General features: G+C 33.5%; 1 protein-coding gene across 7 annotated transcripts in view; it reads left to right on the top strand.

The window, feature by feature from the left end:
• Nucleotides 1–14,193, top strand: part of IFT74 (intraflagellar transport 74) — a 78,871-nt gene that overhangs the window by 59,855 nt on the left and 4,823 nt on the right. For 2 of the 7 annotated variants that reach the window (XM_082400549.1, XM_082400548.1), the window contains exons 14-19: nucleotides 1,299–1,352; nucleotides 2,684–2,781; nucleotides 3,601–3,727; nucleotides 11,852–11,956; nucleotides 12,606–12,769; nucleotides 13,686–13,811. In XM_082400549.1, coding sequence (XP_082256675.1) covers nucleotides 1,299–1,352; nucleotides 2,684–2,781; nucleotides 3,601–3,727; nucleotides 11,852–11,956; nucleotides 12,606–12,769; nucleotides 13,686–13,811 — 674 coding nt within the window. Of the gene's footprint in view, nucleotides 1–1,298; nucleotides 1,353–2,683; nucleotides 2,782–3,600; nucleotides 3,728–11,851; nucleotides 11,957–12,605; nucleotides 12,770–13,685; nucleotides 13,812–14,193 lie in introns of those variants that run through there. The other 5 variants (XM_082400550.1, XM_082400551.1, XM_082400552.1 and 2 more) reach the window with 4 other exon arrangements.

Raw genomic sequence — 14,193 nt, 5'->3', positions numbered from 1 at the left:
CTGGGCCTCCAAATCTCAATTTCTGTTACACTGAAAATCCTGTTTTTCTAAAATAATCATGATCCACCTCTACTAATGGTCCCTTTATGCAGCTAAAGTGTCCGATTTCATCCATCTGTACGGGCCATGGATTTTTGCCCTTTTAATCATATCTTTCACATATATTAAATGCAACATGTCTAAAACTGCTGCAAGCAGTTTCTTCCTCAATTTGCTTTTTATTTATTTATTTTTCAGTACCACAATGTCCTCGATTGCCCAAGCCAGAAACCTGGGAGTCATACTTGACTTCTCCCTCTCTGACCCACACCAAAATCCTCACCTCACTCTGGCTCTTAAACGTCTCAAATGAAAATCCTCTCCCTTACATCCTAATTGCCACCAGGCAGTCTTCATCTTTCATTTGGATTACTTTGACAACCTCCTAACTGGTCTTATTGCCTCCACTCTTACTTCTCTTTTATTCTCCAGATCAGAAATGCAAGTTGATAATTTTATTCCTCTGCTTAAAATCCTTCAGTAATCTTTGCCCTTAGGAGAGAATCCAAACTTTTATAACATGTGTCTTATAAGGTCTCTCATAACCTGCCTCATCTTTGTGCCACTTTTTCACTTCACATTCTCTGCCTCTGAACTCTTTCGGTTTTTTGTGCTACCATATTCATCCTCACTTTCATATTTCTGTACTTATAATGCTTTGACTTTCAACTCCTTCTATATTTTGACCAAGTAACTCCTATTCATCCATTCTTTATAATGCAGCTTAAATATTACTTCTTTAGAGGAAAATTTCCTGAATCCCTGAACTAGATTAATTGTCCTTGCTGTGTGCTGCTATAGCACCCTTTACTTTCATGTGATAGCACTTAGTACATTTTAATTGTTAAATCTCTAGACTTTAAGCTCTGTGAGGGAAGTAACCCTGCTATCTTGTTTGCTGTTATGAGCTATTCAGAGAAAAATGAAATTTCATGGGAGCTTATGTTTCCCGTCACCAGTGTGTTCATGCGTAGGTTGAATAGCTCCAAGTTGGAAGTGAAATAGAGAACCATTGGAGAGTCTTTCAGTCCTTTCCAGTCAGGGGATTGTTCTTTCCAAATAGTCAAACATACATATATATATATATATATATAGCTGTTTTGAAAGACCCTGTAAGTCAATGTAAATGAATTTCACCTAATTGAAAATACTGAATATTTAATGACTAATGGCATATAGAGAACCTAAGAGATATTTCTAATTTAGAGTACTATATCTTGAGTTCTTGAAACTAATGTTAAATTTTTTATCTCTTATAGGTGAAATGAATCAGAAGTACAAGGAGCTAAAAAAAAGGGAGGAAAATATGGATAGTAAGTGATAATCTTATAGATGTGAAAATATATTCTCAGACAGTTGTTCATTTATACTGAATCAGAGATCTCATTTTGAGAAGATATAATGACTAATAATAGAAGTGCAGAAGTGTGGACATTCAAAGCATTTGCCTTGAAGTATTACTAAATATCTAGCATAGTTTAGATGGGTAGAGAATTCTAGAAAGATTTTGTACATGTGTATGTATGTGTATGACTGTATGTTAGGGATAGATTCTAAAGCTAATACGCACATTTATAGTCTGTATAGAGAGTCTATAGACCACTCATTGATTGTTGAATGTTCTCTTTTACATGCTTCACCTTTAATATCTTTCACCTTTTTTTAAGCTTTTCATAGTACTTATCTCATTATTTATTAGCCCTCACCTCTGATTTTGTTTCTTGGTTCTATCACTAACTGAAGCTTTAGTAGCCTTCTATTGTAGCTTCTCATTCACTTTTTTAAAAAATCTGAATTTGACTTTGTAAATAGATCTTCACTTAAACTTATGTTGTACATTCATAAGTTTATCAAAATTGACTATATTAACGATTACTGGTTTCCTTTTTAAATTAAATTTTTCTAAAATCTGACATTTTTATAGGTCTGAGGTCAATTGTTACCTTCATAGAAACATGTTATAAAGCAGTAATTACCAACTCTGGCTTAACGATGTCCCAAGATTTCTTTAAAATCTCAGCAAGTACCAAAAATTATCTCAAAATTAATTTGTTGTTTCATGCTAATAGTAAAATTATTTTAAGTTAATTTTTGGAAGATCCATAGAAATATTTTAAGAATGTAAATAAGAGCAAATTATGTACTTATTCTATGTTAGAGAAGAAAAAGGAGGATTTCTTAGAATATTTATTTGTAACAATAAATTACTAAACTTACTTAGTTGAGACTAATTTGGCATTATAAAATACTCAATTTTCAGGTTAAAAATGTAGTTAATAATATTTTCCAAAGTAAACTTAGTGGCTATTTCTAGATGTTAATTGTAGATGTATCAATGAGATCCTAGCGTAAAAACATAGGATTTATTCTCATCTCCATTTTATCAACTGTTACTTCTGAGCCTGAATTTATAAATTTTTAGTTTATTTGTATTAAGGTCATAACAAACTTTAAAAGTCTGAAAGTATGTAGAAATGTTCTTATTGAGTAATTTAATTACCCTTGGGTTAATAAAAAATTAAACAGTGATAGTTTAAAATTTGCCTTGAATTTCTAAAAAGTACTTTTCAGACCTACAAATCAGAGCTTATGTAGTATTTAGCTATATCAGCAGTAGCATCTCATCATATTTTTCAATTGGCAGCCTTTATTGAGACTTTTGAGGAAACTAAGAACCAGGAACTGGAAAGGAAGGCACAGATAGAAGCCAACATTGTTGCACTCTTGGAGCACTGTAGTCGAGTAAGTACCATGTGCCTGTCTTAGTGTCTTCATTATTTTTACTGTGATTACATTTCTAAATACAACTCAAAAACTGCAGTGGTTCACTATTATGTAAGAGTACAGGATACCTAATGAGTATCTTGCTTCCTCAAAAAATGTTTATTGAGGGCTTCCCTGGTGGCGCAGTGGTTGAGAATCTGCCTGCCAATGCAGGGGACCCAGGTTCGAGCCCTGGTCTGGGAAGATGCCACATGCCACGGAGCAACTAGGTCCGTGAGCCACAGCTACTGAACCTGCGCATCTGGAGCCTGTGCTCCGCAACAAAAGAGGCCGTGATAGTGAGAGGCCCGCGCACCGCGATGAAGAGTGGCCCCTGCTCGCTGCAACTAGAGAAAGCCCTCGCACAGAAATGAAGACCCGACACAACCAAAAATAAATAAATAAATTAATTAATTAATTAATTTTTTAAAAAAATGTTTATTGAGCAGCTACTATTGTGTGGTACCATAGGAGGAAAAATGCATGGTCTCTTTTCAATATTCTAAGTGTTTTAAAAATCCAGTCAGTTCCTAAAATAGAATAGTTGAATTTTTTCTGCAGTAAAATAAAGCAAATGTAAAAGAAACAATTCTGAATTTTAATTTAACCTCTCCTTATTGAGAAAACCTGACTTTGAATCTCACTGTATTCTTTTATAAAATATATATATAATGAATGATGTATTTCAAAAAAGAATACCCTTTCAAAACATCCAGTCCTTTGGCAGCATTTTCAAGAGTTTTATTGGAAAGTTAAATCAGTGGAATTTTTTCCACTTTTATGTCTCTGCAAATACAGAATATAAATCGTATGAAACAGATATCCTCTATCACCAATCAAGAGCTGAAGATGATGCAGGATGATCTCAATTTTAAATCCTCTGAAATGCAGAAATCACAAAGTACGGCTAGGAATCTGACTTCAGGTGAGGAAACAATCTAGATTTTAATATCCTTTTTTTCTGTAACAAACTGGAACTTTTAAAATCTAATGTTATTCTCTTTGATTTTTTTTGAAAGACTGAGGATATAATTTATGATTGCCTATTGCTGCAGTCATTCATAGGCTCAGAATTTTGTGTGACTTTTCATATCAACTTAATAGTAATTCACTGGCATATTCTCACTCATTTAACATTTATTGAGTATTTGCTTTATGCCTTTGCTGTAATTTGGGTATACAGGGATTAAAAAAAAAAATCCACTCTGTTTCCTCAAGAAACTTGCAATCTGGTGGAATGACAAACAAACAACTGAAGTGTAATGAAACAGTGTTATGATAGAAGGATAAGGAGCAATGTACGTGCACAGGGCTCGTATCCACTGTGGTCTTGGGTAGTTAGGAGAGGTATCCTAGAGGTGGTAATGTTTTAATTATAGTTTCAGCCATTATGACTAACATGAGACTAGAGCAGCATTGTCCAAAAGAAATGTAATGCCAGCCACATATATATTTTGAATTTCCTAGTAGCCACATTAAAAAAGTAAAAAGAGACAGGTGAATTTTAATAATATATTTTATTTAACCCAGTGTATTCAAAATATTATCATTTCAACATTTAGTCAATATAAAATGATCAATGAGATTTTACAGTTACAGCCCATCTCAATTTGGACTGGACACATTCCAGTGCTCAAAAGTCATATGTGGCTAGTGGCTGCCATTTGGATAGTGCAGGCAGGGATTAGAAACAAATATACATAATTGAGCTTAAAGAGCCTAGGATAAAGTCAAGTCAAAATTTGTAGAGCATCTTTGGTTTTTTGAAGTGGCGGATTCTAACTCTGACGGTGTATGGTGACTTTGAATTAGCTATGTTTTATTTATCTACTTGAAATTACTCTGTCAGTTTGTGAGATCATGGAGAAGGAAGACGCTATTTGCTAACTTAAAGATGTTGAAAGATTCCCAAAATGGAATAGTTTCCATAATATCCCTTTATCTGGAATCCCCAAATCTAAAAAAGCTCTTTACAGCAAAACCTAACCTGACCTGAACTGACATGAGGCTATTTAATTACCTTACCTAGTGTGACTGTTCATACTTTTTGCTGCAGAAGTATATTCATCTACCTGATGTCGGGTTGCTGCCTCAGACCCTGTCATGAAAGTTATATAATAATCAGTATATACACTATATTACTTTTCTAAAATTCAAAGAATTCTGCATTCTAAAACACAACGGCCTAGGAGTTTTATATAAAGGATTGTGAATCCATAAATGCATATTGAACGCAATTAATATGCAGTTGAATTTAAATTGATGATATAGGTGGAAAACTGTACATTTATTTTATCTGCCCAGATTTGCTTAAAGTTTGTTTGCCATAGTTTTATTTGTATATCTGAATTATATTCCACGTAAGTAGAGAGGTGCATTCTAAATTTGATTTATACCTACTGTTGGTTTAACTATGAGTATTTTTTTAATTGTGATAAAAAACACACACAATTTACCATCCTAACTATCTGTAAGTGTACAGTATGGTAGTGTTAACTATCTACACATTGTTATGCAGCAGATCTCTAGAACATATTCATCTTGCAAAACTGAAAAACTTATACCATTGAACAACAGCTCCCCATGTCCTCCTCTTGAGCTCCTGCTAACCACACTCTACTTTATGTTTCTAAAAGTTTGACTATTTTAGATACCTCATATAAGTGGGATCATGCAATATTTGCCTTTTTGTGACCACTTTAGTTCACATCATAATATCCTCAAGGTTCATCTGTGTTGTGACACGTGACAGGATTTCTTTTTAAGGCTGAATAATACTCTGTAGTATGTACATACCACATTTTCATTATTCATTCATTTGTTGGTGGACATTTAGGTTATTTCCACCTCTAGGCTATTGTGAAATCCTGCTGCAGTGAATGTAAGTGTGCAAATATCTCTTCAAGATCCCATTTTCAATTATTTTGGATGTATACAACTATGAGTGTTTTTACATCTTTATTTTCTTTTTTCTATAAGCTGAAGAATTTTATGTTTAATTATTTCATCTAAGAAACTTCTGTTTTGTGTTTTAGACCATAGTTTAAAATTTTTCATTTTCTAAGGTCAATATTAATTCAACAAGTTTTTGCCTCCTTTAAGCTATCTTTGTATAATGGCTGTCGAGAAACATACATTTTTTTAAAAGGGTAAATATCAGTACCAGGAAATGAATTCAATAATCAGGACTTTGTATTCCTTTCATACTTTTATACTTTGTGTTTACATTTCTTTTAAAAACCTAGTCATTGTATTTTCTCCAGAGATGTAGAATTAAAAAAGAATGAGAACTGGCTTCAATGGAGATAAAAATCCGGTTTGTTACTTTGATAAGGATTTTACTGAAAATTTCCCTTTTGAAGTTTGCATTATCTGACCCCTACAATTAATTTCACTTAGTCAGTTATTTTTAAGTGTTAATTTAAGCCAAGCATATAAATTGTTCTTCCTCTCTTTCCTTAACACCATCCCCCACAAGAAACTTTTTCTATCTGGAAATCACCATAAGAGGTTTATAATATTCTGGTTCATCTTTCAGAGATAATGAATTTTACATTCCCCTTTTGTGAACTGCCTCCCTTTGACCCTTGAAGTTATAACTGGAACTCACCTGATTTTCTTAGTGTACTCTATGCTTCTTAATGGAGCAATATCACTCCCAAGGGGGCAAAATTACTTCTTGGGGGGAGGGTAAAAAAAATTTTAGATACTAACTATAAAGGTGTGTGGCCCTCCAAAGGGTCACTGTACATAAACAGATATACATCTGTAATATAAACAATTCATGGGAGGTGACTGGGAAAACAATAGTCTACAAAAGACTCCTTAGGGGGACAGTAATGAAAAAAAAAAAAAGGTTAAGAAACACTGATAAACTGCATGAGTAAAGAGACAAGGAACCTGTCAGCAATAGTTTTTATTTATATTTTTGGAAAGGAAACTCCAGGGAATAAACAAATGCGCTGATGGCAGAATATTTCAGGAACATTTCCCCAGGTCAAAGTGGTTCCTTCTGAGATTTTGCTACTATGTACACACTACTTAGTAAACTTTGCAACTTCATAGCATATCAGAAGGAACTAGTCTGCATCCTCTTCCTGTCTCTTCTCTTGGAGAAGCTTTTAGCTTTTCATGGGGTCCTGCGGTTAAAGGAAGATAAACTTTACCCTGTACCAACCAACCATTTTCTCCCTTTCTCTAGGAAAAGCAGTATACATAGTTTAAAAATGTATTTCCCTAATATATCTTTAAATTAAACTTGTAGTTAGATTTATATAACTTTTCACCGAACAGCCAAAATATACAAACTCAGTACATTTCCCATTTAGAGCATTGAAACACCATAAGCTTCAGTGACTTTGATTCAGCACTTTGATTCTCAACTATTTCCAACCCTAGTAGAAATATTAATCCAACAAAACAAAACCCTCTTAACAACATTTCAGTCCATATATTGATACATCTTTTAAAATAACATATAGTCAATGTGGTTGAAGGAAATGTTCACATTTAATTATACCAACTTAGGACAAATTTGGTTGGTAACAACCTCCTTTCTTAAACCAATGTCTTTTGAAGCTTTTTTTTTTTTTTTTTTTTTTTTTTTTTTTACTATTTGGTATTTTATACTCTATGTTATATTCATAAGTAGAGAGTTGCTCGATTCTTGAACATGATATTTTTATTATAATGTCACCTTCCAGGTATATTTTAATCTTTCTGATTTCATAGGTAGAAGAGGAAGGTTTAATAGCAGCTTTGTATTGATCTTTCCATTAGAAAATCTGTATAGGTAATAAAACTTAAATTTATTAAGTCCAAGTAAATTTTGCTAAAGCTTACGTGAAGAAACCAACTTACTTACTCATTGCCTGCCCTGTATAAGAGAGACATCCTGGTAAGAAGGAGTGCCAAAAATCTATGTATAAACTCTAACCAAATCCTAATCTGACTACTGAAATGTGTATGCATTGAGTAGGCTTTATGGGACCTAGGAAAAAGCAGCAGCTAGAAGTTGAAAGAACTGAGTACAGAGATTTAAGATGCTACCCACTCCAAAGGAGAAAAGTTTAGAGATTTATTTAGTTCAGCAAAGTTAATTGCTTATTTATAATATATATCAGCACTTTTCAAAGGAGCAAAATACAAAGTCTCTACAACATGTCATTTAAAATGTCCATTATACCATAAAAATTCACATTTAGTAAATTTACTAAATTTACATTTAGTAAAAATGAAAAAAGAAGAAAATGTGAGTGAAGGGGAAAGGCAGTCACTACACACTGAACCTGAGATAATCCAGACGTTGAAATGAAAAGAAAAGGACTTTAAATGTTTATAAACATATTTAAGGGCTTGAGGGAAAATAAAATCATAAAAAATGAACAGATTGGAGAATCCTACAGAGAAATGGAAATTACAAAAAAGAACCAGGTGAAAATTCTAGAGTTGAAAATATAACTAAAATGAAAAATTCACTGACCTTAATAGAAGATTGAGGACAGCAGAAAAAAAGAATCAGTGAACTTAAAGATAAATAAATAGAAATTATCTAATCTGAAGAAGAAAAAAGAATGAACAGAGCCTAAATGACCTGTGGGACAGTTTCAAGCAGTCTAATTTACATGTAATTGTAGTCCCAGAAGGAGAGGAGGGACAGAGAATGGGGGAGAAAAGATAGTTGAAATAATGGCTGAAAATTTTCTGAAAATTTGATGAAAAACTTAATTGTACAGATCTAAGAAGCTCTTTGAACCCCAAACAGGGTTAATGTAACAATTCCTTACCTAAGCACATCATCGTCAGACTGCTGAACTGCAACAATAAAGAGAAAACAATGAAAGGAGCCAGAGAAAAATAATATGTATACACAGGGTACAATATATCCCACTATGAGATTAAATTTTATCATAAAAATCATTCTGAATTTTGTATTTTACTCTGACATATGTTACTTTAATATAAAACTCTTCTACCCCTAAATCTAAGTAATTTAAGGAAGATGTTCATATTTGGCTTTTGACACTCTGAAATACCACTGTTTTTTTGAGGGTATTCATATTCCTACTTTAAACTAGAGGAAAAGTGAAGGTAAAATGTTCTAAGATGACAGTGCATCACTGTATGCCTCTACAAATAAGTAACTACAGGATGTATTGGATTATTCCCATGCCTATCCCTGGGAACACAGAAGAGAAGAAACTGGCCAAGGCAGGTTTGAATCCAGATTTCTTCGTCTAAATATACAGGATATATATTTCAATTCCATTTTAGTATCTGTTTTTGAGTTAGCTGAAATCAGATTTTATTTTGGTAGCTATAAGGAAAGCAGAACAAAGGATGATGCCTGGGGAAAGAAGCCTGAAGTAGCAAAATTGACCAAGTGTTACTGTTCCTCTTCCCACAACTCACTGTTGCTCATTGAGGCATCTTTGGATCATAAAGTAACATTTGCTATTGTAAAAAATGAACCTTTCATAAAGGTGATAACAATATCACTCAGCACCAAAGCTTGACTGGCTGTTGACCTTGGGCAATAATTACCTTTCTAAGCTTTAGTTTCCTCATATAATAAAATTTACCCTCGCCCAGGGCTATTACGAAAAGTAAATCAGATAATATATAAAGCCAGGCACATTCCAGGTTCTCAGTAATATTGGTTTCCTCTTAAACCTTTCTTTCCCTTTAAAACAGAGACTTTTAAAGCCAGCATCACAAAGTTAAGAAGTCTTTGAAATAGAGAAGGTAGGTATTATATAATCCTACCAGAATGGAATATTTTTTAAAATACTGTTTTCTGATTATAAATGCAATTCATATTCATTATAGATGTTTTAGGAGATATAAGCAAGCATAAATAAAAACTAGAAATACAATCCCACTATCAAAAGTTTATTACTATTAAAATTTTGGTATCTTTTTAGTCTTTTTTCCATATTTTATCACATCTTGGAAAAAAATAAAAAGCCTTTTCCGAATATTCTCTGCCCAGCTATTATCCCTCTCGTTCAAAGGTTTCACAGTCAAATTTCTTGAAACCTTCATATCACTCTTGATTCCATTTCTTTCTGTGAAATCTGTTCTCAGCAGATACATCCAGGTTCTCCTGGTCAGTAAATTCAACACATATTTTGCCATCTTTTTTTTTAAATCTCTAAGTAATATTCTGTACTACAGACCACTTCTTTATTCTTGAAATATCTTTTCCCCATGACTTCTGATTTTTCTCTTATTTCTTTGGTCATTTCTTATTCTATATGGATCCTTCATGTTAATTTATTTTAAAAATTTGGTATTCTTATAGGTGCAGTCATGAATCCTTTTCTGTTGATGATCTGAACCACTCCCATGGCTTCAGGTGCCATCTCTATGCTGGTGGTTTCAGAATCTGTATCTTCAGAGCTCACATTTTTCCCTCTGGGTTTTAGACCCATATTTCTATATATGGACATCTTTACTTATCTCTGTTTGGATGTTTCTGAGGTATCTCAAACTCAATAAATCCTAAATCGACTTCAGTGTATCATAAATCCCTCCAACAGATAAAATTTGTATGTCCCTCTGCCTACCCTCCCATACACTCATTTATTCAAGTTGGAAACAGGATTCCACATTTTCTCTCATTCAACTACTGTATCCGGTCAATTGCCTGTTTTGTTAATCCCAAATCCCTAATATTTCTTGAGTCCCTTCAGATCTCTCCTGCACTGTTTCTTCATTTATTTTTATCTGACATAACTGTATATTTTATATATATAGTCTTCTTCCACTGGAGTATAAGTTCTTTGTTCGTTGCTGTATTCCCCATGCCTTTCTATTTGCCTGGCACATAGAAAGCATTTATTTAATAAATATTGGGTTTTTTAAAAGATTTTTTTTGATGTGGACCATTTTTAAAGTCTTTATTGAATTTGTTACAATATTGCTTCTGTTTTATGTTTTGGTTTTTTGGCCATGATACATGTGGGATCTTAGCTCCATTACCAGGGATTGAACCTGCACCCCCCACACTGGAAGGTGAAGTCTTAACCACTGGACCGCCAGGGAAGTCCCTAAATATTGTTTAATGAAAAAAAATCCCCACCAGTCTAAGATTTCTTGCCTAGATCACTGAATCAACACTTAACTGGTCTTCCTGCACATAGTTATGCTATTTCAATTAATTGTCCACATGGCAACTAGAGAGAACTTTCTAAAATTTAATTATGTTACTCTGATTTGAAACTCATTGATGACTTGCCATAGCCCTTAGCATAAAGTCCCAACTCCCTATCTTGACTTAAGCCCTTCATGAACTGAAATCCTTCAATTTTTCAGTTTTCTCTCCTACCACCATCCACTTTGAACTTTGGGTTCTAGTCATACTGAACTTCTCTTATTTGCGCAAAGGTACCATGCTTTCTTACCTGTAGACTTTTTTGCACATGTTGATTATTTTCTCTGGAACACTCACTTTTTCCTTTGTATGGTTGATTCCTAATCCTTAATGCCTTAGTTAAAAGGCATGTCTTCAGAGAATTCTTCTGACCAATACCACATGTTCTGTGGTACCCTGTATTACTCTTTTCATAGTAGTTATCCAGTTTACTGTCAATGCTTATTCAATTTCCTAATTTAACCTCTAGAATATAGCTCCTCGAGTGAAAACAATGATGTCTCTGTTGATTTCCATTATATCCTCAGCACCTGGCACATAGTAGATGCTCAATACTTTTGAAAGAAAGAAACACACACACACATACACATACACACAGGCAATCTTCATTATTTATGGATTGTGTATTTGTAAACTTGCTCTCTCACTGAAATTAATTTGTAACCCCAAATTCATATTTGCAGCACTTTCACGGTCATTTGTGAACACACGCAGAGGTGAAAAATTGGAATTCAAATTTGAAAAATTTGAATGCTCGAGTTCCCAGTGGAGGTTGATTAAGGCAGCACTATGCCTTCCTGCATTAGTTCTCATACTATAAACAAGAATCCTTTTCATGGTATATTATTTAATGTCACTTTTTTTTTTTACCACACTTCTGTGTGTTTTTGCTAGTGCTTTTGCTATTTAAAATGGCTCCCAAGTATAGTGCTGAAGTGTTGGCTAGTGTTCCTCAGCGCAAGGCTGTGATGTGCCTTACAGAGAAAATATGTCAGTTAGGTAAGCTTCACTGAGGCGTAAGTTGGCCTTGAGTTCAATGTTAACAAATCAATAATATATTAAATAAGATATTTAAAGAGAAACATACATAAAACAAGGTTATGTATTAGTTTGATGATAAAAGTATCATCAAAGTTGATAAAAGTATCGTGACCAGAGACTCACAGAAACCTAATCCTGTATTTCCCATAGGAGTTCAGTATTTGCTAACTCAATGTTTACAATAACTTTACAGAATATAACTACCACAAATAATGAGAACTGACTGTATATGTACTTATAAAATTTTGCTCATAACGTTTCATAACTTGAATTTTTCCCCACATAACTGTGTGTATATGTATGCACATATTAAAAATGATGAATCTTTATCTCATGTATTATTAAGTAAGAAAAAGAACTATGTGTGTTCTTACATGTTTGTATGAGAATGGAGACAAATGTGATTAATATACAACAGGTTATGTTGGTTACCTGGGGGGTGAGTAATTTTTTAAAAATTTATCTTTGTATTGTCTCACTAGTTGCAGTGAACGCATGTTTCTTGTGCAGATACTCTTGTAAAACATGATTTTTAATGATTGCATTTCCTTTTGTGTAAGGAATAAAATTTCGACTAATTATGGCCTTGAATCTTCCTGCATTTCAGATAGTCAGCGTCTACAGTTGGATCTACAAAAAATGGAGCTACTGGAAAGTAAAATGACTGAGGAACAACAGTCTCTAAAAAGCAAAATTAAGCAAATGATAACTGATCTGGAAACATATAATGATTTGCCAGCTTTAAAATCATCAGGTGAAGAAAAGAAAAAGGTAAATGGTAACAGTTCTATGAAATTGTAATTCAAGTTGGTTTTTTCTTGATTAATTTTAATAATATATGTATTTTTTTTAATTTATAAAATTTATTATTTTCAGTTGACTGATATATAATCTAAGAAAAAATAAAGAAGTTTACATATATAGTAGGAATATAGAGTGATTTAAGTTTCAAAACAAAAGACAAACATTGAAAAGCAAGCAATAGGGTACTTCAAATATAAACTTTGTTAAATGCAAATTTGATTACGATATTTCTCTACTTAAGACTTCTCAGTGGCTTTTCATTGCCATTTACATTAATTTAAAGTAAATCTGGGGCTTCCCTGGTGGTGCAGTGGTTAAGAATCCACCTGCCAATACAGGGGACACAGGTTTGATCCCTGATCGGGGAAGATCGCACATGCCGCGGAGCACCTAAGCCCGTGCGCCACAACTACTGAGCCTGCGCTCTAGAGCCCGCAAGCCACCACTACTGAAGCCCGCGCACCTAGAGCCCGTGCTCTGCCACAAGAGAAGCCACCGCAATGAGAAGCCCGTGCACCGCAACGAAGAGTAGCCCCGGCTCTCTGCAACTAGAGAAAGCCCGCGCGCAGCAACGAAGACCCAATGCAGCCAAAAATAAATAAATTTAATTTAAAAATTTACAAAAAAATTAAAAAATAAAGTAAATCTGGTGGTGGAGTACAAACACATATGACAGCCCTAATGAGTTATTATTAATATAGTTAATAATAATTTAGTTTATTATAATTAAAAGGATATTTTTACAAACAGGTTTTAGAGTAATTATAGCCTTGGTAGAATTTTATCAGAATATTATTGAAATTGTTTAAGTCAAATGCTGTTTATATCGGTTTACTAGGTATCTGCTAAAGCCTGTTATTTACTTCTGTTTGGATCTATCTAGAAATTGCATCAGGAGAGAACAGTATTATCAACCCGCAGAAATGCCTTTAAAAAAATAATTCAGAGACTAGACACAGAATATGAGACACTAAAAACACAATTGCAAGAAAACGAGACACATTCTCAGGTAAAAAGAAAAAGAAAAGACTGAAATTCATTTCTATTTTTAGGCTATCTGGCCTGTTCTCTTGATCTATATTTTCACTCCCAAAGTAATCCATTCCTTTTTTTTTTTTTTTTTTTTTTTCACCTGCTTTATTTACCTTCCAGATTTTCTGGCTTTGAAGATAACTAGATTCTGTATAGTCTCCACTCAGAATGAATTTACTCCTGCTTTCCTGGCTTCTATAAACCTATATCGAAGGCCAGCTCTGTGCTAGGCACTGTTCTGGGCACAGCCATTATGGTAATGGCTTTTAAAAATTTCAAAAGTAAAGTGTTTTTAATGCAGAAACTTTAGTACATAAATGCTGCAGATAACAAAAATGAGCCGTAATGACTAATATCCC

This window comes from Balaenoptera borealis, assembly GCF_965194805.1.
Source record: "Balaenoptera borealis genome assembly, chromosome: 8".
In the NCBI taxonomy this organism is placed as follows: Eukaryota; Metazoa; Chordata; class Mammalia; order Artiodactyla; family Balaenopteridae; genus Balaenoptera; species Balaenoptera borealis.
This window is presented reverse-complemented; position numbering and strand designations above follow the sequence as displayed.